The sequence below is a fragment of the Plecotus auritus genome (genome assembly GCF_963455305.1).
Source record: "Plecotus auritus genome assembly, chromosome: X".
In the NCBI taxonomy this organism is placed as follows: Eukaryota; Metazoa; Chordata; class Mammalia; order Chiroptera; family Vespertilionidae; genus Plecotus; species Plecotus auritus.
In genome coordinates, this window is record NC_137784.1 from 99,145,974 (window position 1) to 99,171,775 (window position 25,802).

Consider the following 25,802-nt stretch of genomic DNA (forward strand, 5'->3'; position numbering starts at 1 on the left):
GCAGCGGGGGGCACTTAGGGGTGACCAGGCAGGCAGCAGGTGAGCAATTAGGAGCCAGCAGTCCAGCATTGTGAGAGGGATGTCCTAAATCGGCAGTCGGACATCCCCCAAGGGGTCCTGGTTTGGAGAGGGTGCAGGCTGGCTGAGGGGACCCCCCCATGCACGAATTTCATACATTGGGCCTCTAGTGGACATATAACATTGTGTAAGTTTAAGATGTACAATGTGATTTGATACACTTATTTTTATTTTTATTATTTTCAATCCTCACCTAAGGATATGTTTTTATTGATTTTAGAGAGAGAGGAAGAGAGAGGGGAAGAGAGAAAGAGAGAGAGAGAAAAATATGGATGTGTGAGAGAAACATCAATCAGTTTCCTCCCATACCCACCTGACCAGGGATTGAACCCTCAACCTGGGTATGTGTCCTGACAGGGAATTGAACCCAAGAACCTTCGGTGTATGGGATGATGCTCCAACCAACTGAGACACACGGCCAAGGCTAAAAGTTTGTACCCTTTGACCAACATATCCCCAGTTCTCCTACTCCCAACCCCTGGTAATCACTATTCTACTCTCTGTTTCTATGAGTTTGGATTTTTAGAATTCCATTTGTGAGATCATACAGTATTTATCTCTCTCAGTATGACTTATTTCACTTAGCATAATGCCCTCAAGGTCCATCCATATTGTCACCAATGGCAAGATTTCCTTCTTTCTCTTGGCTGAATAATATGCCACATCCTTTTTAACCATTCATCTGTAGACAGACACTTAGGCTGTTTCCATATCTCCAATATTGTAAATAGTGTTGCCTCTCACGCTTGATTTTTGAAATCTTACTAACATGACTGTACTTTCTTTTTTGCTTTAGTAAGATAAGACCAGTTATCTAGGCTTTTGTTTGTGTTTTATTTTCTATATTTTTATTGATTTCAGAGAAGAAGAGAGGGAGGGAGAGAGAGAGAGAGAGAGAGAGAGAAAAAATCATTGATCGGCTGCCTTCTGCATGCCCCACATTGGGAATAGAGCCGGAAACCTGGGCATGTTTGCTGACTGGGAATTGAACTGTGACCTTCTGGTTCATAGGTCGATGCTCAACCACTTAGCCACGCCAGCCGGGCTTGTTTGTTGTTGTTTTTTTGAGGTTTCCGAGGGTGTCAGGGTTCTCACATTTAACATCAGGAATTGCACAAAAGTCTCAAGTGGAGAAAGTATAAGAGGTTGAACTTGGTATCTACTGAGACTAGGTTATCCCTTGGAATACATTTGCTTTTATTAAAATCCAAAAAGAGGAATGAGTTTCTTTTATTTTTTTAGTGGCCTCTCTTCAAATAAAGGTATGGGAGGAGATTCTGCTAAGGAAAAGTACCAATTAGTAACAATCTAGTAAATGAAATCTTTATTTTAAATTAACCATTACCAAACTTATCTGCATCAGGATAGCCTAGAGTTGGAATTATGAATAGATAGAGAAATCTATTCAAGGTATTGTGCTATTTTTCTTGGTTATGAATCTGCCCAGAATATCAGTATCTGCAATATTCTTAGTCATCTGGGTGTAATGGGGAGAGAAGGGGGAGTAATTTGTGAAGGAAGGATTACAAACTCTACCCAGGCCTTTTAGCCACCCAGACTCCAGTGGGGTGGATCAAACAGCCAAAAATGCTATACACTGTTCTTGGCTGTTTCTATAATTTTTCTTTTGTTGGATCCCACTTTGGCTTCAAGAGTTATGTATGTCTGGGAAACTGACACTGCAAAGTTCTGTTCCATGCCCCGATGCTAAGGGATAAATATAGATCTCAACCACTACAGAAATTTGGCCAGGATTCCAAGGGATGTGTGTGTGGGGGGCAGCAACTGATGCGGCCATTCTGACATGTGGGCTAGAAAAAGGCTTCTTTATGTCCAAGACCCTCTGGTATGGGGAGGGGTAAAACTAAAGCCTGGCTTCTAAAATCAGGACCCATAATCTACATTTTCAGGAGCTCCTGGGTTGATGTGGATAAATATTGTAGGTGGCTTGGTGTGTGAGTGTGGGATGGGGAGAGCAAAGGGAATCTTTCCTGACACCCTAGATCCTTTTGCATGAGATCAGCCTTATGAAAAAAGAAAGTTATTCTTGGCCATCTCCCTTCACCCCCAACTCCCACTCATGCCCCACCTCCTGCACACACTGATCTCCAACTCTCAATTGAGAAGAACACAATTTAAGATTTTCATTGGGCCCATAGTATCTCAGGCACTAGAGAAGGGCAGGGGGTGGGAAAAGACATGAATTGGGGGGAGGTGAGTTGCTCATCCTTATGACCCAGAATATCTCCCCCTCCCTGTAATGATGATCTTGCTTTTCCATAGGGCTTTCCTTTGATTCAGGGAAGGGGCCAACCAATGAGAGAGGGGCATGTTAGATTATTTTGGGGAAGGACTTATGCCAGGAGGATTCACTTTTACTAGGAAGCAAGTGGCCCCAGCAACCAGTGTCTCCTGCAGAAGCTTCAGAACTCTCACCCACTTGCCTGCCTCTGCTTCGCCTTTGCCCACTGAACAGCTATGAGGAGGCAGCTCCGGTCCAGAAGGGCTCCGGTCTTTCCTCACAGTTATCGCTACAGACTTGTGAGTCCCAGGGAACAGAATATTTTGCTGCTTCTTTTTAGTGGGGTGGGGTGGGGGTTGTGTAGGTCTTGGCTTGTGGCTTCTTCTCCTTGGGATGGCAGGAACAGTGAAGTTTAAGGAAGCACATAATTTCAAGAGCCAGCAGTGACTCCCAGCATTCCATTTCACCCTAAATTTCTGGGTTGAAAGAGGAAGCCTCTCTTCCTATGGAAGAAAGATAAGGGAAGGGGAAGATGCTAGATAATGAGATGAAATTTTTCTTGAGAGCTTAGAATTAGAACAAACATTTTGGAGTCTGGGAATAAAGGTTTCGTTCTGATAGCAGGAAATTTAACAAAGAGAGAGGGGAAGGGGAAGAGGAAATGAAAGGCACTGCCTACTCAGCTGTCTCAGTCCCTTTTGGTGGTAGCTTCTTAGAAACCCAGCTGCTCTTTTAATGAAGCAGAAATTCCAAACTATAGCTAAAATCCTAGAATCCTAGATAGAAGCTGGTAGTAATCCTAAATATCATTTCTCCAGAACCCCTCATTATGTAAAAGAGGCTGCTGGGGCTCAGAGCACAGGAGTGACTTGAAAATTAGTGGAAGAGCCAAGGTGAAAATGCAAGTTTTCTCACTTCTAATCTTGTGCTCTTTCCATTATACTTGCAGTATGCAATTACCCAACCCTCTGACCCTCCACCACCCATTGCCATCCTGCCTGTCACCCCAACCTGACCAACACACCACACACACACACACACACACACACACACACACACACCTTTGATGCCACCATTTATCACCAGACTGCATTACACATTTTTTGAACCCAAAGTTTCTTTACATTTACTTTAATATATGCCACACACAGTACTTGATTGAAGGGAGGTATATTCTGAAATCTCCCCCCAAAGAGGATTTCTATCTGAGCCCCAGGAGGAAATAAAGCTTAATCCATTTTTCTTTGGGAATCGCCACTTATATAATCAGGGAGTTAAGTAAAAACAACCAGCAGAGGAAAACATAAATTATTGTAATCTTATATGCACCTAAAAAGGGCTTCCCTTAACTTTCCAGCTACAATTTGTAGAATCTTTCTTTTGACATCCCAAAATTCCTTCCAGCTCTTACAGCAGTCACAATCTGTAGGACATATATAACTGTTCCTTATTTGACTTCTTTTCTGTGTAATGTTGCTAAAGTGTTGTATGTAATTTCAGTGATTTGTCAACTGGTTTGTATTTTCTTCTTGTTTATTTTAATTTTTCAATTACAATTTACATTAAATATTATTCTGTATTAGTTTCATATGTACAACATAGTGGTTAGATAGTCATGTACTTTACAGAGTATCTATCTGGCCCCATACATAGTTATTACGATATTATTGACTATATTCCCTATGCTATAATTTACATCTCTGTAACTATTCTGTAACTACCAGTTCATACTTCTTAATCCCAATTCCATCACCTTTTGTTCCCAGTCCCTCAACACCCTGCCCCGCTGTCAAGCATCAGTCTGTTCTCTGTATCTATGAGTCTGTTTCTGTTTTGTTCCAATTTGGATTGTCAATGCATCAGAGGATCTTGTTCTTTATAAAGAACACAATCAAATTTTAAAAATTAAAAAAAATTTTAAATTATTTGATGCAGTGAATAATTGTGTGCTAATTTCTCTTTGAAAATTAACCCATCATTTTTTTAATTTATTTTTATAATTGACAGTATTACAGATGCCCTCCATTTTCCCCCTTTGCCCCCCTCCACCCAGCCTCTGCCCTACCCCAGGCCTTCCCTATGCTATTGTCCGTGTCCATGGGCTATTGTTCAAATGTTTACAGGGTATTACTCAATGCAGGACACAAATTTATCCTTTGGGTCATACTGCTTGTTTATATATTTGTTTATATGTTTATATATTTAGAGTTCTCAAAATGGAGCCACCCTCTGTCCTTCAGACTCTTTCCTTTTAGGGCAACATGATGGCCCCAGCACACACCCACTATTATATCCCAGCACATTCACACTATCACATGAGGGCAGTGCCACTTTAGGAAACTGACAAAAGCAGACCCTCTCATTACCAAAGGATTCCCTACTGGATACCGTTAAATAGTTAGTTGCACAAAAGCACCTCTCTTCCACATAGTGAGGTTCCCCTGTTCCTGGAAGCAGGGGAGCGGGAAAAGATATTGAGGTTCTTGATACTGAGGCATCGTGAGAGCCGTGGGGAAATCAGCTCTGAGAAGGTTAATTCTTCCCTCGAGGGTAAAGCTTTAATAACAAGCCAACTTTAATAGGATTATAATGAGAGCTCTTATCTACAAATAAGATCAGGCTGAGGTCAAGGCCACCTGCCTCCTCTGTGGAGCAGAGGTGGAGGGCAGGCATATAGGCACAAGGTGAGAAAAGGAAGTTGTTAAGAAAATATAAAGGGAATATAAATTCCCCCCTAATGAAATGTTACATTTCAAATTCTCTGACATTTTCAGTTGCAGTAGATTCTCTGGGGGCCATGATGACTACCCACTGCAGTCTACATGACTGCTGAGGTTAGAGTGACAAGCTCTGTGAAAGCATTTCCCCAGAGTCAGGCAGTTGTTATTGACATTTATTAAGTACCCACTGGTTACCTAGCTGTGGACTTTACACTGTGGTGGGCCATCAAGGTGTTAGAATATAGACCCTGGCCCCTGGTGCTCAGAATACATTTTGGGAGGTCAAATGTGTACATATGTTCACACCCAAATGAGATATAAGAACATTTCTTAATCCATTCAACATTGAATAATGGAGTTTATTTTCCTAAGCCTTACATTGTAAGTCCATGTCAGAGTCAGAAATCCTCAATTATAAGCACCTACTATATTTTGGGAACATAGAATCTAACATTATTGTTCTCCATAAATCTGATAAAACACCTTTAGGCACTTGTGCTCAATGTGACAGAGGGGAAACATTATTGTCTAAGGCAGTGGTTCTCAACCTTTTTAATGCCGCAACCCTTTAATACAGTTCCTCATGTTGTGGTGACCCCCAACCATAAAATTATTTTCGTTGCTACTTCATAACTGTAATTTTGCTACTGTTATGAATCGTAATGTAAATATCTGTGTTTTCCGATGGTCTTAGGCGACCCTGCTAGCAGTTCTCAACCTGTGGGGTCACCAGCAGGGTCGCCTAAGACCATGGGAAAACACAGATATTTACATTACGATTCATAACAGTAGCAAAATTACAGTTATGAAGTAGCAACGAAAATAATTTTATGGTTGGGGGTCACCACAACATGAGGAACTGTATTAAAGGGTCGCGGCATTTGAAAGGTTGAGAACCACTGGTCTAGGGTATCAGGAGATAAAAGTTCTGGGACTGACAATTCTATCATGAACTTGCTGTGTGGCTCTGTTTAGAGCCTGTTCCCTCTTTGAGCCTCAGATGGACAAGATTACTATCATTTTTTATATAGTGTGTGATATAAAGCTGCATATTTGAACAAATTAGGGAGTAATTCCAGAGTGCTTATAATCAAGAGTTAGATGGGGCTGGGCAGACTGAATGCTGAGTAGAGCCTTATCATTCTATATCACTTTTATTGATTCTGAACAATCTAATTTTCTGAGGCCCCTCCCTATGAATGGCAGAATTTTTAGTTGAGTGTCCTCTAAATGGCCTTTGAGGAATCGAGCAGGGAGGGGGCAGCATGGAGCCCCTGGCCTCTATCATTCAACACATCCAACCCCAACAGGTGCACAGGTCCCGCCACTCTGCAGATTTGGACAGTTAGAGAGAAGGGAGGGCGACCTCATTTTCTGCTGCTGCAGTGAGCCTTGGCAGATCCACAAAGAACAAAGATCCAACTCTCTGGCCTGTGGCTGGGAGGCATTTGAAATACCATTTGGTGAAGTCTGGATTTTTCCCCCTTAGAACCACTCAGAGAATATTACAGTTTCACATCTCAAGTAATGGCTGCAATCAGTCAATCAACAAATATGTGCTGAGCACTTACTACATGCCCAGATTTTTGCCTAGTGTATGGGGTTTGGGAGGGGTGGAGACTGAGGAAGTGTCAGTTGGGGTACTAGCCCTCAGGTGGTCTTTTAAACCAGCTTAAGACAGAAAGAAGTCCAGACCAGGCAACAGTCAGAGAAGCAGCAAATAGCAACCCCCCCACCCCCATCACTTGTTTCTGTTGGGAGTTGGGAAGGCAGTCTACATTTTGAGAAGGGGTATAGCAGTTGGCCTCTACACTTGATGTCTATCCAAGGCTATTTTTAGCCACAACTTGGGATGGTGAGGTGGAGCAGCTGAAAGTGTACAGGGTGTTAAAATAAAGCTAGTTTGGACTGAGAATTTACCATCATAGACACAAATGTCTAAAACTACTCCATCCTCCAGCATTGAGCTCAGCTCTGTCCTGACAAGCCAGACAAAGTGAAGCAGGAGGCCAAGGCCCCAGGACAGAGTAATGACACAAGCAGTCCTGGAGGAAGAGCCCAAATACCTAAAGTTGAGAATAAAACTTATACCTCTATGGAAAGAATATTGAATAAAAATGGTCATACAAAGGATATTTCTTTCAAAAGAACAAAGAGAAAAAAATATCTCTTGTAACAATGGGTATGTTTATGGGGAAGTGGAAATTTGAAGCATCTCCAAATATTAAGTCGTTTTCCATTTATATTTGGCTGGTGGGATGTGCCACTGGAAATTTTTTTTCAAAGAGGGGGATTGTGTTTTGTGGCTGTTCCAGGATGATCAGGATGAAGTGAATCAGAACTACTTAGCAGATGAAGAGGAAGAAGCAGAAGAAGAGGCTCGAGTGATGGTGGTACCCAATTTGGAAGAAGAGGAGGAGGAAGAGGAGGTGAAAGAAGAGGAGGAAAAGGATGAGGAAGAGGGTCAGGGTCAGCCAACAAGCAACACCTGGTGGCGGAAATTGCAGATCATGAATGAGTACCTGTGGGATCCAGAGAAAAGGATGTCTCTGGCCCGAACAGGTCAGAGTTGGAGTAAGTCCCAGTTGTCCCAGTGCCCCACTAAAGTGTCCTTTCCTTTTGGCTTGGTGTACAGGACTCGTTTACCATATGTCTGTAAACTTTTCTTAGGTATCATGTAAAAGGATCAATGCCTAGGGATATGTCTGGACTATGGGGAGATGCCATCAGAACAAATTCCAAGTGGGTGAACAAAATTGACTACATGGCTGAAATCTACTGGGTTCAAAAACATTTGCAATGCAGAGAGACAGTAAGAATGAATTGGAAAGCACAAACATTTTTTAAAGTCCCAACTCTGTCACCTTCGATCTGTGTGACCTTGGGTTTACATTTACCCTCACTGAACCTCAGTTTCCTCATCCAGCAAATGAACAATCCCTTTCTTGCCTCTCTCACAGGATCAGCCTGAGGCTCCAACAAGATGTTAGCATTGTAAAGTTGAAAGTACTCTGAAAACTACTTCTAGGATATGATACTCAAATCCCTGCTAACCTGACCAAGGATTTATAAAGCCTCATAATTTCACCCAGAAATGTCAGAGAAAGAGTCAGGAGGCCTGCCCCTAAACCCAGCTTTTTGGTGGTTTACACTCCCATGATGTACACAGAGAAATTAGGTTTGAAAGGATAATTTCTAGAGATTAAGGCTGAGCCCCCAAATCACTTGATCAATAGAGGAGTCACATTTTTAGTATTTCCTCTTTGTACCACATGCTGCCACCACTTCCACTTCACAACTTCCCCAGCACTCCTCTCCCAGGGTCCTACTCACCTCTTAAACTATTAGTGCTGAGCCTTCTCCTCAGGAGATTTTGCCTGTGGTCAAATTCACACTTGCTACATTCTTCTGTGCAGCCCAGAAAAAGAGCAGCTGCTGGTTTGGAGAAGAAAAAAATAGAGGACACCATGGATGAAATAAGAGTTCCCTAGTGCCAAGGGTCTAGGTTGCTGAAGTTGATGGTCATGCCTTCTAGAGGCCCTTTGGCTGAGAATTCTCTCCCTCATCATTTATGTTTCTAATTCAGCTCAGTGAGGGTGCAGTCAGGGTGAAGCTAGTCCTGCTTCCTGGAATTAGGAATAGCAAGTGTGGGACTCTAAACAACATCCACCTCCCTTCACCCTTCCTCAGTTCTCAACCCCACCCCTGTACATCCCTCAAACGCTCAACTGGAACAAATGTACCATTCAGGGAACATTCCAACATTCTGAAGCTGCAAACAAATGCTGGACACTCACTGGGGCTCAAAAGGGGGCACAGCTGTTTCTCCCTTGCCTAAAGAGGACTGAAAAATCAGGCCTTGTGAAAAGCAAGTGTGATTCTGGGAGAGGGTGCCCTACATTAACCCCCAAGTAGCCAGCATCTTAATCAGATGAGCTTATTCAAATTGCTCCCGTGGAGAACAAGTGATAGGCCAGTAAGTAGGGATGAGGGAGGAAGGTTCAAGTGCCCAGGGAAGATATGGCAGTGGGGACACTGCACAGTAGGCCCTATTCAGGCCTCTGGGTGCAGGTCTAAGGACAGTCCAGGAATTCTGGCTTCTTCTGTTCAGCTACCCCTGAGCAAAGGGAAAATAGTGATCCTAATGTTTAGGCCACCAAGTATATGCCTTGCTGCCCTCTTGCTTGAGAACTAGGTGTCCACTTGAGCTTGTACAGCAAAATGACCAACATAATCACCCACCTATTATTATAGTACTAGGAGCCCAGTGCATGAATTCCTGCACCTTGAAAGGAACTGTGGGTCTCGAGGCTGTGGTGGGCACAGGGGCAGGTCTCGGCCCATCCTCCGTGCCCCTGCCCAGACCCTTCCACTGCAGCCACTGGTCCCCTGTCTGCCTGCAGTCCTGCTCCTGCCACTGCCACTCCCACGTGCTAACAGTGCCAGCCCCACTTGCACCTGCTGACCCTGCGGAGTGATTGGGGCTGGCGCCAGCAGCAGGTGCAAACAGCAGCTGCTGCCCCGATCACCCCTCAGGAGCAGTGGGAGATGGAGAAGCCCTCAGGGGCGATTGGGGCCAGCAACAGGTGGGAGTGGGGCCAGCAGGTGCGAGCACCAGGAGGGACCGTGGCACATGGGAGCAAAGAATTTTCAGTAACCACCAGATGCTCGCCCCCATGACAGTGACCTGCGTTCCGCCTTGGTCTGGCGCCACTGCTCACCTGCTCCACCACCCCACGCCGACACCTGCCATGTTCTGTGCTCTGCTGCCTGCTGCAGACGCCCACCATGTTCCACGTGCGCCCCCTGGTGGTCAGCACACGTCATAGTAACCGGTTATTCAGTTGTTCTGCCGTTTGGTCTATTTGCATATTAGGGTTTTAGATGAGCTTTTCCTTCGGTAGCTGGGCAACCTCTATTCTCAGGAACTACATGTTATTTTATTGGATACTGACAAGAACCATTTGAGATAGTAATATTATCCCCATTTTACAGATGCAAAAACAGGCTTAGAGAGGGTAAGTAATTTGTTTAAAGTGACAGAGTTAATAAGTGGCAGTGTAAATATTTCCCTTTTCTTCGTCCAGCGTGGCTAGAGAGCAGTCCAGTTCCTGAGTAGGGGTGGCTGGGGATTGAGAAAATGAAAGAAAAGACAGATACAGAGATAGAAGGAAAAAGCCAGGGCCGAGTGGGACCACTGTCCTCTGACATGGACAGAGACAGAGACAGTGACCCTGAGCCAATACAGCGTGTTTATTTTATACAGCAAAAAAACAGGAAGTTTTACTAAAAGTGAAGACAAAGGAGATTATGTGCATTCTTGGGTGGGCCCCAAGTCGTATTCATTCCTGGTGCTTGGCTGGATTTAAATAACAAAACCCACTCCCTGGCACCTGGGCTGAAGGTCAAGCTGACAACACTCCTGCCTTTTGGCAAAGTGTGTTTCCAGGACATGTCTTTGCCGACACCACTGGATTCAGCTGACAATAATTAAATAAATGCCCATGTGCCTTCCCAGGTGCTCTCTACACGGCAGTACTGGGAGTCAAACTTAGATTGGATGAATACTAGGGTTCATTCTCTTGCCAGAATACTGCACCATCTTCATGAACTGTAGCAATGAGCAAGTCCCTAATGGGTAGGGCCTCAGGAACTGATGAGGGTGTTTTGGTGGGAGGAGTGAAGAGTTGTGATCATGGGTACCTAGTCTATCCAAGACATCCAGGTCTACCCAACCTTGGGTAGAGCATTCAGAAGAGAGCCTTGGATTACCTACAGGAGTGGCCAATTAAAACTTGGACGTCCAGAGTGGAAAGGATTGATGGGGTCAATGAGTTCAGATGGGTATGGTGCTTGGTTTTGCCTGTGGCTGAGATTCCAGGGCACAGACTCCTGGGTAAGGCTGAGAGGACTCATTGCTAGTGCCATTCTCCCATCTACAGCTTCCTGGCCACACATCGTAGGCAGGAAGGAAGATATTTCCAAGGGAGTTTACCTGTATTCTATTGCTTTCCTTTCATCCATGAAACTAAGTATTCTAGTCCTGGACCCTGGCTTCAGCTGTTGATCCATTCCTAGGATGGGGATGAGGGTAAAGGAATGGAGGAGATGGCACAGGGCACATCCTATTAGGACAGCCACTGGTCAGTAGCCAAGTATCACAGGCACACAGGTGCTGCTATTTGTTCTCCAGAGACTCCAGCTGAATGAATGTATTCATGTTCTAGTTCTGCTTTAGTTTATCTTATAAAGCATAAACATTCCATTTCTAGTTGGATTACTAAGGATTTTTTCTCCTTCTCCAATCATTTTTGGTTAATTTTTTGGTTCATGGTTCAATTAAAAAATTAATATTTGGAATCAGGTTTGGGTATAGCAAAGTTACGTGGTTTGTTCCAGTTTCTGGTTCATGATTCAGTTCAAATGTGTAGTTCCAACATCATGTCACTGTTATGAGCAGAGCCAGATATTGTTGGCTGAAAGAGCCCAAGGAGGACTTGGAAAGAGCTTCTCAGCAACAATTTCACTTTTATTTACCTCACTCTGTGCTGCCTAATTCTGGGTAAAACTAATTCTAACATAGCCCACAGAGGAGGAATTCACACAATTATGCTTCTGGTCCTATAGTAATAATAATATTAATAATAGTAATGATGAAGACTGCCATTTATAGAATACTTGGTATCTGCCAGGCAGTGCTATGCTATTTATGTGCATTATTCAAGTGCTATTATTGTCCTCATTTTACATATGAGAAAATTGTGGTTCAGATGTCTAAGATTAAATAGTTAGGAAGTGGTAAGGTCAGGATAGGATATAAGGAAAGACAATTTCAGATACAGTAGTCCCCCTTACCCTCAGGGGATACATTCCAAGACCCCCAGTGGATGTGAACCCTACATATACTAAAATTTTTCCTGTACATACATACCTATGATAAAGCTTAATTTATAAATTAAGCACAGTAGAAGATTAACAACAATAACTAATGATAAAATAGAACAATTATAATAATATACTATAATAAACGTTATGTGAATGTGGCATTATTAAATAAAACTAGAAGCCTGATACATGAAGATTGGTGCTAGAATGGGCTTTCCTTTCCCTGGCTGTTGGCACCGCCTTTCCACTCCGGCCCAGCCCCTTTCTGCTCAGGCCCTGGAGCCACCTCTTTCCGCTCGGCCCTGCCTTCCCATGCTGCTCAGAGGCCCTGAGAGAGGGGGGTGGGGCAGAATGCCTGTGTTGTAGCCATGGTGACCACGCAAGTGTCCCGCCCCCATCACTCTGTGCTTGTGTATGCAAATTAACCACCATCTTTGTTGGATTAATTTGCATATCACTCCTGATTGGCTGGTGGCAGTGGAGGTATGGTCAATTTACATGTTTGTCTATTATTAGGTAAGATAAGGGTGACTTGAACACAAGCACCCTGATACTGTGACAGATGATCTGATAACTAACACAGCTACTAAGTGACTAATGAGTGGGTACCATATACAGCGTGGATAGCTTGGACAAAGGGATGATTCATGTCCTGGACAGGATGGAGCCGGATGGTGTGAGACTTCATCATGTTACTCAGAATGGCGCACAATTTAAAACTTATGAATTGTTTATTTTGGGAATTTTCCATTTAATATCTTTGGACCATGGTGTTGGACGTGGGTAACTAAAACCACAGAAAGCATAAACGTGGATAAGTGGGAACTACTGTACTGGTACAAATATGAAGAAGGATATGAGGTAAGTGCTAACCTTATTCCCATTTTACCTATGAGGAATCTTGGGTGCAGAGAGGTACCTTAACTTGCCCAAGCTCACAGGTAGAACTCACAGGTAGCAAGTGTCAATAATTAAGGATAGTTTCCTACTCTTCCCTTTCCTGTACTGTGTTAGTGTTCTTTTTGAAAAGCAGAGCCACTTAAACTTTTGCTAAAGATGAATAAGATATAAAATAAGTAGGGTAAAACCTCATTTTACTTTGATTAGGGGCAAGTCCCATGGAAATTAATCAAAAGTTTGACTTATAGGCTATGTGAAAATAAATGCTGTTTCCATCCATTGTAAATACATATAATCACTGGAACCAAGCTTCTAGGACTCTTCAGGGCACCTGCTTTAATGAATAGTGAAGAATGATTTGTACCTAGGACATCAACTGTTGCCCAGAGGACTCCTAAGCAATTTACTCACTGCAGTACTTTAAACTCTATTCTGTAATCTTGTTCATTGCTATCATTTGCTCAGCAAGCCCTTCCATCAAAGACACAATTTTCACCAATTCCAAATTGTTGAAATCTGAATGAGCAAGGAAGGATATACTGAATCTGGGGCATTAAAAAAAAGCCATCTCATATATTTGGATTGGTTCTGGTTCATAAATTCAAGTGAGGAGGCAGAATCTGTTGGCAAGCACTGACCACTTTCATCTCTGATTGTTCTGCAGGCTTGATCTTAGTCATTTACTTCTTCTTCTACGCCTCCCTGGCTGCTGTGATCACCCTCTGCATGTACACGCTTTTTCTGACCATCGGTCCTTACATGCCAACATTCACTGAGAGGGTGAAGCCTCCTGGTGAGTGCCCAAATGCCCTGTGTTATCAGAACTTGCTGGACAGAAAACTGCTTGCACAGCATGTTCAGCCTCAATTAACTTTGGCTCTTCCCAGTAATGACTTAGGGATTCAATTATTAAGAGTAAAAGTAAATTGGTACTTGGCAAATTATGATCCTTTTCATTTCGATTGCCTGGGGGGAAATGGTTTCACGGGAATCAATACCAAAAAATTATCCCAAGGATGGGTTAATATATCCAAGACCTGTTTTCATTGCCAGGAGTTATGATCAGACCCTTCGCCCATAGCCTTAACTTCAACTTCAACGTTTCTGAACCTGACACTTGGCAGCATTATGTGATTAGCCTTAATGGCTTTCTCCAGGGTAAGTAAATTTCTTTGAATGGTGCATATCTCTTTGGAAAGGTTCTGGGTGGGAATTCAAAATTCACCTGACCTACTCTTACTAACCCCAGCCCATCCTGGTCTTTCCTTACCTTGCATCTCCCTCAGAACCTGTAGATACATTCAAAACTGCTCTAATTTATGGTTGTATGTTTCCTTGAAAACATATAAGCCAACTTTCCAGCAATCTGATAAGTCAATTGGGGCAGAGAACCCGTCTTCTCTTCTTGAACACCCTATAGCAGTGGTCGGCAAACTGCGGCTCACGAGCCACATGCGGCTCGCAAGCTGCGGTTTGCCGCTCTGTTGACTAATGAGTTTGCCAACCACTGCTGTAAGGCATTACCCTTACCCAGTTTTGACTTCAGGTTAAAGACATTAGTACATTATTAAAATGTTTTTTAAGTGTTTTTCCCTAAGGCAGTGGTCGGCAAACTCATTAGTCAACAGAGCCGCATGTGGCTCGCGAGCCGCAGTTTGCCGACCACTGCCTTATAGCACCTAGTTATGACTTGGGCACATCCAAATGGCTCAATAATGATCGATTATTAAAATATAATTTGGGGGGGGGAGGTAGTGGTGAGAAAAGAAGAATGTTCTCCAGAACTGGAAGGTCCCTATCTCCTACACTTTCTCAAGGTAAGATAATTCATTTCTTGGAGATGGGCCATCTTTAAGTAAGAAAGCAAGGGTATTTATTTAACAGCATTCCAGAGGGAGTTAGAGAAAGAAACTCTGGGTGACAGTCACTCCTACATTTTAATCAGAAGTGTTTTCAAGATGCTTATGGCTATAGTGTCATCATATACATTTTCAGTAACTAATGAATGACTTTTTGAAAAGCCCTTCCACAGGGTGAAAACTGAGGTAGCAACTTGGTTAAAGTTAAACACAGAGCACACAACCTCTGTATTTATCCAGCTATGAAAGAGGAGCTCCAGTGAGTTTACATTATTGACCTGTGATTTGTGGGGGAAAATCCAGTTAGACTAATTTCATTGGCCTGGCCTGGCTGAAATGGGAGGGGGTGAGGTGGGAGTGGCCAGTAGAATGTGCACTGAATTAAGAGGAAAACAATTTCTTATAGGAAGTGTTCATTAAATGAATAAATTTTGTCATTTAATTTTAACCCTACATAGCAGAGTGTATTGTCTCATTTTACAAATGGGGAAACTGCGGCTAGAAAAGGGGAGTAACATGATCAAAGTCTCCTAGCAGAACCAGTGTTTAAACCCACGTCCATGTTCTTGACACCCTTGGTACTCAAAGTGTAATCCAGGGACCAGTTACATAAGCATCACCTGGGAGTTTGTTAGAAAGGCAGAATCTCAGGCCCACCCCAGACCTGTTGAATCAGGACCTGCATTTTAACAATATCCACAGGTCACTTTGTATGACCTTTAAAGCTTGAGAAGTGCTGCTTTTCATAATTCTTTGCTGCTGGCATATGACCAAGAATTAGAAACTCAGCCTTGTATAAGTAATACTGGTGTTATTTTGGGTAACTCTAAGTTTCAGATGGCTGGGTTCTTTCTGAGTCCATGTAGTTCAATTTTTGGCCCCCCAAATGTCTTGGACATCATAGCCAGCACAATAGCTTCTTTACTTTCAAAATGCTTGTGAGCTATTGCAAATGTACTGCTGGGAATCTCTGCTGAGAAAATTCCTGAGAAGCTAGTAGTTGGAGAAATACCACTTCTGACCTGATGACAGAGGTGGGGAACATTAAGAAAAGCATTTGGGTTTTTTTTGTTTTGTTCCTAAGCATAGATAATGTGCCCTGTTTAAAAGGAACACATCTCTGAAATAGAAATCCCAGAGTATCAATTTCATTCCCACGAGGACTGGGATTTTGCAATACGGATCATGCCCATGTCACATTATTTTTTATGGAACTACCTCAAGAGAAACAATGAGCATATGATTAGAGCTTCTATTTAGAAAGTTATTATTTGAACATAGTTCTTGCTCTAAAAAATTAAAGCAAAACCTTGAATTGAATGTAGCTTTGTCCGAGGAATAATAAAGGCTTAGCCATAACTAGAATAGATTTAAAATTCCCAGTTGCTTCCTAGTAATACCAAACCCAGGTCACAACATGTCTAGATGAAGATCCAGCAGTACATTTGGAGTTTTACCTCTGGTAGATCATAAATACATAATCTTCTCTGAAAAAATGAGCTACTTGGAACATGAATGCACAGGGGCTAGATCTAACAGGACTAACATTATCATTTAGAACCAAATTTGAACTAATGCAGTAACTTCCAAAGCCTAGATCTATGACATCTAGTAGCCCAAAAAGTCAGCTCATAGATAGCCCCTTTCAGCTCTCTCCCTGACAAGTGTACCTTGGACACATGTTACATTGCATTCAATGTAGGTCTCAGTAGGCAAGATCTCACCCCCTCACCCTCTCAATGAAGATGCTATAGTTGTCACTGGCTTCTGTCTTTCAACCTAAGCTTCTATTTTGCAGTGCTAACTTCCCTTTGTAAAGAATGAGGAACTTTTTTATTTCCTCCTCCTCCTCCTCATTATTATCCTTCTCCTCCTCCTCTTCTTCTTCCTCCCCCTTCATCTGTCTCACAACACACACTTCTCACTCTCTTGCATCAGGTGCCTCTCATTGACTTCAAAGGGATATGTCTCTTAGGCTGAGCTTAAAGAGATTTAACGCAGGAGCTTTGCTGCCTCTTATATGCCATGCCTTGACCTGATCCAGTCCCTCTTCCAAAATCTGCCTACTATGTACCTATTCCTCTCCCAGAAGTAGAAGAGGTAGAGTTCCACATTTACAATTTACCATATCTGAAAAGAAATTATGAAAAGTAGAAGTTATAAAGTGACCCAGAGATGGATATCCAAAAGTTCTGAGGAAATGAGAAGCAAGAGGGCAGTCAATCAAAGTGGGCTGAGGGAAATATCCTAGAAAGTGTCCTGGAGACATGTTACTGATGAAGGGCCTTGACCTGATGCCATGTTACAGGGCCTAGGACAGATTGAACAGGCTTTCAGAGGAGCACAAGCAAGCTGGAGAAAGGAAATTAGGAAGGAGGACTACTGAAAACATGGTCTTCCCATATAGCACCCATCTAACATGTCTCCTTGCTACCCACACACACTTTAGGTTATAATGACAGTCTTCAAGAGGAAATGAATATAGATTGTCCTCCAGGGCAGTACTTCATCCAAGATGGAAATGAAGATGAGGACAAGAAGGCCTGCCAATTTAAGCGCTCCTTCCTGAAGAATTGCTCTGGCCTGGAAGACCCTACTTTTGGCTACTCTACTGGACAGCCCTGCATCCTTCTAAAGATGAACCGGGTATATTGGCCCTTGACACACTGGTGATAAGTGGATGAGATGGGTAGGAGGGCTCTGGACACTCCATTTCTCTTGGGCTCTGTCTTCACACATTGCCATTTTTGCCATTTTTACTGACAGCATCAGTAATATAAACAACCGGACAAACTATCAAGCAATAATTCTTTTTTTCTCCTTGGACATTCCCCGTTTCCATTCTTCTCCCACACCCCCAAACCTCCCCTGCTTTGATGCTTTCTGTCAGGAATGAGATCCTGAGTTGTTTGGAACAAAAAGTTGATATGGGGTGGGTTGAGGGACAATTCTCATATCACAATAAATGCATTTTCCTTCTCTCCTGCCATGTCTTAGAGGTGTGGCAAAGTCTTACCAGGCACTCCCTTATTGAAGCCAGAAAGTTATTTACATCTTCAGGGTTATCTTACTGCAATTACCACTGTATGAATGTCAGGCACAAATATAAGACGTAAGCTGAGCTGCACAGCTCTAAAGATATTTTACATTTTTTGCTTTTTGTAACGTTTGTGAGAGGGCAGACTACATTAAGCTTATGCCTAAGGAAGGGATGACTCAGAAAAAAAGCCCCATTTTTACTGTCAAATGTGTTTTGCTTTTTTGTTTTTGTTCTTTAAAAAAAAAAAAAACAACGCTGATTTTCTTTTGACAGATTGTAGGTTTTCGTCCTGAGCTTGGAGATCCTGTGAAAGTTTCCTGCAAAGTTCAGGTAAAGTGACTTTTTGAGTAAGCATTGCTAGCACATCTATTTCATGCAAAAAGGTGGCTCATACCTTCCAAGGCTTTACCATGGATGGTTGATTATGGGTTAGGGAAAGGGTTAATCTTTTCAAAACTACACCTCCCTTTAGTAACTTCAGGCCTCCCTATTTCCAGAAAGCATTCATTTCCTGTGTGTTTGTGGTGTGTGTGTGTGTGTGTGTGTGTGTGTGTGTGTGTGTGTGTGCTGATTTTTACCTGTGAAAGCCAAAGACTGAACCTCAGCTAAGGGCCACAGCAGGGAACAATAATGTGCCAAGTCATTAATTGGGGTTCTGTTTACACTTTTGGTTTTTGCTCTAATTACTTGTTTCTTTGAACTAAACAAACAGCTTTCATTAGAGTCATTAGTCCCTGCTTTAAAACTGAATTTCACTTTTTGTAGCAATGGTCAGGGCACTGGTGTTGCAATAACAAATGGCTACAAGGGAGTGTAAACAGAACTCCATTAATATGCTAATTAACTGTCCTTGGAGGGACCATTAACTCCTATCTCATCTGCCCTAATTAGCTCCTTTGTAGGAAAAAGCCCTAGATCTGGGATTTGCTTCTTAAATTGGCAGTAGCTCCCTCCTGTTTGACAGCACCAACTGTACCCCAAGCCCTGGACAATTGTCTTGCAATTGTGTGAAGCCAGGTAATGCCATTTTCAGTACTAGAAATACAGCTCAAAACCCTAGTCTTGATGGTGGCAGATCAGAAAGCAGTAAAGGCAGCATTTATTGATCACTTACTATAGATCAGGTACTTTACTAGGTGTTGGGAGTGCAAAGATAAATATAACTCCCTGAAATCAGGACAGTCAAGTATTATAGGTGCTATGAAAGGTGCAGTGGGGCCCTTGACCAAGGAAAGGTTGATTTCACATGGAGGGTGGTGATGCTGAAGATGAGCTTTGAAAGATCAGGCTGTGTTTGCCAGGTGAACAGGTAGAAAAATATTCATTTTGTTTACATGCACGTGAGTATGTGTAAATAAATATACACACATGCAAGGCATGACCATAAACTAGTAGAATTGATTCCACATACCATTCACAAAAATGAATTTCATAGCCCTTTAGAAGAATATGTAAATAAACCATAAAGACCAGCTCTGTCTGAGACTAGTGTATTAATTGAATGGAAGCCATTCTTTTTTCAGCTTACATCAAACCTTGCTGAAAATGTTCTTTTATTTAAAAAAAGAAATATTAAGGGTCTTTATGCATTCTATAATAATCAATATTGGTCAATCTACACCCACTTGTGGAAATCAAGCAGGATGAGGTAATTACTAGAATACATTAAGGAAAGCTGTTTATACTAAGATCGATTATACTCTGACAGAATTCATCACATGGCCCTAGTGAGTGATTTCCTAGTAGTGATACACAATTTGTTCCTTATTAGTCACCAGACTTCTACTATTCAGGGCAAGACTAATGCATAGGCAAAATGGGCAATCCCCTACCTGGCATGATATGATAAGGGTAGACTTGTTTATTTAATCTAGTACTGGGCCCCACTTGCTTATCCTCTTGACTTCACCTAATGTAATTAAGCACTACAGAGAATGTGATCAGAGACATGAGTTTAGGTGAGCCAACTATAGGCTGTATCCCTGTGTACTTGGTCTGACTTCCAACAGAACCAAATCCACAGTGAGAAAATTGTTGTGGGTGGGATTTAATAAACATGTTCCAGCTTACAGCCGCCTCAGCTCCAAAGTCCAACATTGGGAGCCAGGCCCATATGATTCTTTTGGCAGGGCCTCGCCTGGTTAAGTCCTCTTGCCAGAGCAGCACCAGATACTGCAAGCCCTTTGGTGCCCTTCTGTCTGGGTCTCCTAGGAGCCAGCACAGAGCCATACTGAGCATCTTCAGCCTCCTAAGTTCAGGCTGTATTTTTTGAACTGAAAAGCCAAGGCATAATCTCTTCCTGGAAATGGTTCTCTGGTATCGGATAGGTCTGGGTTGAGCTCTGTCTCATTCTGCTTCCATGGTCTTCTTGGGAGAGGTGGTTGTGGGTCTCACAGTGATTTCCCCTGGGGCATAGGTCCCTTTAGCTCAGGCTCCAACCAAGTGACACAGCACCCCATGTATGCCTGCTTTTACTTACAGAGAGGTGATGAAAACGACATCCGATCCATCAATTACTATCCAGAGTCAGCTTCTTTTGACCTCCGCTACTACCCTTACTACGGCAAAATGACTCACGTAAGCCTGTATCCCCTTCAGTCTTTGCTGTCAAAAAGGGCTCAGAGGCAAAGGAAAAGCTGGCTGGGATCTATGGGAGTTAGGGAGCAGGGAGTAGTAACAGAAAGGTGAACAGCTGCTGGCCAAGACCAGGAGCCCATTCTACCAATTCCTATCATAAGTACTCCTTTCCATATCTAAAGGAGTCTCAGATATAGTGTGGACTAACTCCCTCAGTTTACAGATAGACAAACTAGCGTTCTGAGAGGAAGTGATTTGCCCAATGTCACATAGCATTGTGACAGAGCCAGGAGCAAACAAATCACTGCCATTGCACTAAATTATGCCCAACAATCTCACTTCCCTCTTCCTCCCATTTGAGGCCTTGGGGTAGTGAAAGCTTCTTCTCTAGCATAGAGACTTGACAGATAGTTCCCATTTGATTCATGGTTTGATACCCAGGAAATCCTACCATACTGAGTTAGAATTGGTTTTCCCCAGAGGACAATCTGACAGTGACTTATGAGAGAAATATGTAATTTCCTCACTGCCTGAGGGCAGAGAGAGCATGTCATTTGCTTTAGCCATTTGTGTCTTAGAATCATGGGATTTACTCAGTTCTCTTTTGGAGGTTATCCCATCCTGCACTGAATATCTGATCACTTCCATCCTATTACTCTCCCACACAGCCACCCCTCCTCACACTTAGAATTAATTGTTCTTCCATTTACAGGTTAACTACACCTCCCCGCTGGTGGCAATGCACTTTACAGACGTGGTGAAGAACCAAGCGGTGCCTGTGCAGTGCCAACTGAAGGGCAAAGGCATCATAAATGATGTAATCAATGATCGTTTTGTGGGTAGGGTAATCTTTACTCTGAACATAGAAACCTAAGAATGTCAGGGGGCCACACCCACCAGTTCTGTTTCTGTTTTATTTCATGTTATCCTTGGTAGCACCTGAATTCTTTTTCTTCAATCAGGACACAGCCAGTTGGACACCTAAGAGCAGATCCTCTTTCCTTGCCTTTGACATATGTATAAAATGACATTGTGGGAGCTATTTGATTTTTAAAGGTGGTTTCTCCTGATGACAGGCTATATTAATTTCCTTTCCCCCCACTTAAAACTAAAACCCATTCTTGCTGCTAGAAATCTCAGTGTAGTACAAACATAGTGTATGATAAAATTCACAGTAGCCATGAAGGAGAATTTCTATGATGATTATAAATTCATTGTGTTTTCTAAAGCTTTGTTGTTTCTAGAGGTGATATTCCTCCCAACTAGGATGATAACCTGCTTGACAAGGTTCTTCTTTGGGAATCACCCGTTAGACCAACCCAGAATATATCTAGGACCATCATACTTAAGGAATTCTATATCCAGGGCTGCTTGAAAAAACTGGCTGTCTCATGTGGGCAACTAAATACTGATTCAAAGACTAGGGTATCTTCAACTGAAAGCATGCTAACTGGATATTGCTCTGGATAGAGATGAAGACTTCGCCTATGACCTTTTTTGGGGGAGGTAAGGCCCACTGCAATTGAGGAGAACACCTATTATGTGGATGTGATTGGTATTTGATTCCTTGATCTATGGTGTAATTATCCAAACATTCCTGCAAACAGGGTTGTCTCAGCTTCAGGAAGAGGAGAGAACAAAGAAGAAGATCTCTATCCACTATTTCTTCTTGGGCTATTTGTTTGACAGTAGTGTGATGTTCTTTGAGACCATGAGGGATGGGTGTGTTGACCCCCAGCTACAGCTCTAGGGATTGAAATCAGGGTCTGCCAACTGATACATTATAAGACAGAAAGCTTTTTACAGGAAACCTTAATTCAAGACCCATTAGTCAGATTTTCATTTGCTTAAAAATGATATGAAGCAGATGTTTATCCAGGCTATGGATCAGCCCAGCTGCTTTGTCATATCTTTGGCCACTGCTTCTTAACACCTCCACCAGGGGGAGAGATGGGACAAGAAGAAGGGAACATTAGAGAATAGCATAGTGTCTCAGGATCCAAAGCTAGCTTAAATGCCACCTAGAAGCATCCAGAGTCTGAAACTACTCTGTAATGTTTACCTTTTTTCCAAACAAGGAACTGGCAGTTTGGTAGTGAAGACAAACAAGTGAAGAAGTAACTACAATATAGTGTGACAAGAGTTCTAAAACTAGTATATGGAAATGCTATTGGAACATGAGGAAAAGTTACTAACTTGAGCTGAGAAAGTAGCAGGGGAAATTTCACATGCAAAGTCACAATCAGGAAAGATCATGGTGTGTTTGGTTACTTGTGAGCAGTTCATGTCATTGGAGTATAAAGGGCTCAGGGAAATGGCAGGGGGTGACCAGGGGTTGGGCTAGAGAGGTATGCAGGTACCAAAAGAGGACTTTTAATTTTATACAGTAGGTGAAAAGGAGTCATTAAAGCAAGGAATCTCTGTGACCATATTTGCATTTTAGAAAGAGCACTTTGGCAGCCATAATGTGAAGAGTGGATTGGAGAGGAACAAGACTGGGGAATGGGCAATGAGGGATAAAGAAGAGTTGAGAATAACTCTGAGGTTTTGAGATTGGCTAGAGCCAGTGAGATGGTGATATTGTTGATCACGACTGGGAATACAAGAGAGAATCAGGATTGGAGAAGGAGATGTTGAGATCAATTTTGGACATTTTAGGCTTGTGATTTCTATTGGTCAGATATTGGTGTGGAGATGTAAACACTAGTTGGGTTGGGGAGAAGGAAATCTGAGAACAAAAGCAAGATTTTCTTAAGCGAACTCTCTTAAGAAATTCTAAGCTATTTAATCTCGGGAATTAGAGCCAGTTATGTAAACACATCACACCAATGTAGTCTCTCAGATAGTGTTTTTCTCTTGGCTTTGTGGCAGAAAGGCTGCTGCTCTTTGGAATCTCCTTCCCAGACACCTTCCAATTTCTGCCAACTCTTAACAACAGAGTAGGAGGGGGGTTGACCACTATTAATAAGTAATAGAAGATATACAACAGCAGATCCGTGGAAAATATGAAAAACAATAAAACTGTCTCCTCCCAACACTTTCTTACCAAACTCGATTTTAAAAACTAACCTTAACAAAAATTAGACAAGACACTTAAAGACAATAACTTTTAAACCATTTAAAAATCACCTCAAATAAACTCTCAAGATTCAGTAGTAAAAGATCACATTAAATCTGGAAAGGATATTAGAGAGCATTTAGGGAAAACAACCTGCATTGCATCTGACTCCAGGTCCAGTGCTCTTTCTACTCTGAGCTGCTGCTTACCAGGGAGTACCATCTTTTTAAAAAACAATGGATGATATCCCCAACATTTTGAAACATATGTCAAATTTGAGTTATAATAGTTAACATTTCACAGGAATTCAATTACTGGTGCTATAGTTTATACATAATACATTATCCTGTTAAATATGTTAACTATTAAACAAGGAATTATGAATCTTTTGTCATACAGTATTTCTCATTCAAAGGAACCCATTGTTTCCACAGTTTCAAATAGGTGTTGAAAAGTACTTGGATAGTTTGGGTTGTCAGCTGGGACATGAACAAATACCTTTTTTATACAGAATTGGATATTATAATTTAATCATTATTAAATTGAATTTTAACAGTTCAATAACTTCTAGTTGAGTAATTCAAATAGTCCCCCACACTGTGCTATACCAGTGTTTTATCTGTATATAATTTATTGCAATGCACTTGGTTTTATTTGATTGTCAATGAGAAATATTTGATTGTCAATGAGAAATACTACTTCAAAATGCCTTCATGGTTTTGTCCATGCTTAGACATGTGATTTTTCACCCCTCCCCTCTCTGAAATCATTATCCTAAAGTAACCTCTTAGGCATTTATTTGCTGCGAATCTTCATGTAGAAATCATTAGTATTGTCTTGGTAACTTGTTGACAACAATAAATAGATTTTTTTAAAGTGTATGATTTCCTCTTTCTAGACTGTACCACTGATTTTCCCACTGGAATATTGGGCATCTATATAGGTGGAAAACTTGACAACTGACAGCCCATTAAATACTTTCTCTCCCCCCACCTTCTTTCAACTCTTGGGGTTTAGCCACGAGAGGATGAAACTAAGTTGTTTCATTCTGAGCATTTTTTATTTTGCAGTCTCCATGCTCTAGTTTCTAAGAAGACTACTTTCTCAGAGTAAACTTCCTTTCTTCATCAAAGTTGAGTCCAGGTATAAATTGTTCTATGTGTTTGTGTAAGAGAACACTAAGTGAAAGTTGAGGTGGGGAGAATGAACCAAAATCCAAAAGAAACTTCTATTGCTTGAGGAAAGATTGGCTAAGTAACTTCAGTGCACATCTGGCCAAACTGTCTCCCAGAGCAAATCTGTAGTGGTAATTACAATTCATGACAGAAATATTTCTCCCCTTGTTTGATTCAGAGACTAGGATGCAGTAGGAATCTCTTCTTTCCTTGGAAGCTGCCCTGGCCTAAGGTCTACATGGATAATATAGTTGCATTGGGGAGAGGTCCGTGACCCCAATATATTTCTCCCATCTAGGTTCTTTGTTAGAGTAATCTTCCTTACTGACTTCCTTTTAAAATATCCAAACATGATAAAGTAATTTTTCCAAATAATACGAAAATGTGATTTACATTATGATTTTATGCAGGCAGAAAATAGAGGTGTGTGTGTGTGTGTGTGTGTGTGTGTGTGTGTGTGTGTGTGTGTGTGTGTGTTGAGAGGTGGGGGAGGAATAGGATGGATGGAGGTACAGGACAAGGGAAAAGGAGCTGGAAGACTGAATAGCCCTGCCTACTTCACAAACTTATTTAGTTTCAGGGTAGGAGGGAAGAAAAGCTGATAGCGGTATCCAAAAAGTTTAAGAAGGATATAATAGGCTCTCAATCTAGCAGCTGAATCTTCGGGATATACTTCCTTGTAGGCTCCTGTATGGGCATAATATCACTCAGTGTTCCTACAAGAAATAGTACACTTGACAAAATGGAATATTTGGAAAGGGGGTTATTGATAACGAGGTTACTTATGAATGTGCAGATGTAGAGAACCACAGAGATTAGCACAGTAACCAAGGCTAGTGGTTCCCAGAGCTTTGAAGGACTGAGTCGAGTACAATTGACTACCTTGAGAGGAGTAGTGATTTGTCGAAGAGCTAAAGCTGCTCAAGGTGGGCTTGTAGTGAGGGAAACAAAAAAATAAATACCCTACTTAATTTTCTGCCTCCCTCTGGTCGCCTCTGATGGTAAATTCACCAAACCCAACCAAAAGCCAGAGGGCAAGGAAGCTCATTGATGTCCATACATATCAGTCTCCCAAGGAGGAGAGTGGAGAAGGGTGGAGAGTACAACTGGAGGGGCAAACAGGAGATATCTAACACAGCCACTAAGTGGAGGTTTTGTGGGTAGACTCCTTGGAACCTGGTACAGTACTGGAAACATCTACTGAACCAACTCCAGTGATTGGGAAATTTTATCTTCATGCATACTCTGCTCTGTGGCTATGGGTTCAA

The 25,802-nt window shown here is 42.1% G+C and overlaps 1 protein-coding gene across 2 annotated transcripts; it reads left to right on the forward strand.

The window, feature by feature from the left end:
* Positions 1-2,389: 2,389 nt before the first annotated feature.
* ATP1B4 (ATPase Na+/K+ transporting family member beta 4) lies at positions 2,390-21,526 on the forward strand. Of its 2 annotated transcripts, none has more exons than XM_080652120.1 (8): positions 2,390-2,619; positions 7,356-7,614; positions 13,490-13,618; positions 13,879-13,983; positions 17,134-17,330; positions 17,998-18,054; positions 20,206-20,301; positions 21,014-21,526. In XM_080652120.1, the coding sequence occupies exons 1-8, from the start codon at positions 2,557-2,559 to the stop codon at positions 21,173-21,175; spliced, it is 1,068 nt and encodes a 355-aa protein (XP_080508246.1). In that variant the 5' UTR covers positions 2,390-2,556; the 3' UTR covers positions 21,176-21,526. The 2 variants fall into 2 exon arrangements, with proteins under 2 accessions (XP_080508246.1, XP_080508247.1); XM_080652121.1 differs by having other exon boundaries at positions 2,442-2,619; positions 7,356-7,602; positions 21,014-21,525.
* The last annotated feature ends 4,276 nt before the right edge of the window (positions 21,527-25,802 follow it).

Excerpts from the sequence above, each read along its gene's own strand:
- ATP1B4 (XM_080652120.1), top strand. The coding sequence starts at position 2,557 with ATGAGGAGGCAGCTCCGGTCCAGAAGGGCTCCGGTCTTTCCTCACAGT. Across the intron at positions 2,620-7,355 it reads ACAGTTATCGCTACAGACTT|GATGATCAGGATGAAGTGAA; the intron begins GTGAGTCCCAGG and ends TGGCTGTTCCAG. Across the intron at positions 20,302-21,013 it reads ACTACGGCAAAATGACTCAC|GTTAACTACACCTCCCCGCT; the intron begins GTAAGCCTGTAT and ends TTCCATTTACAG.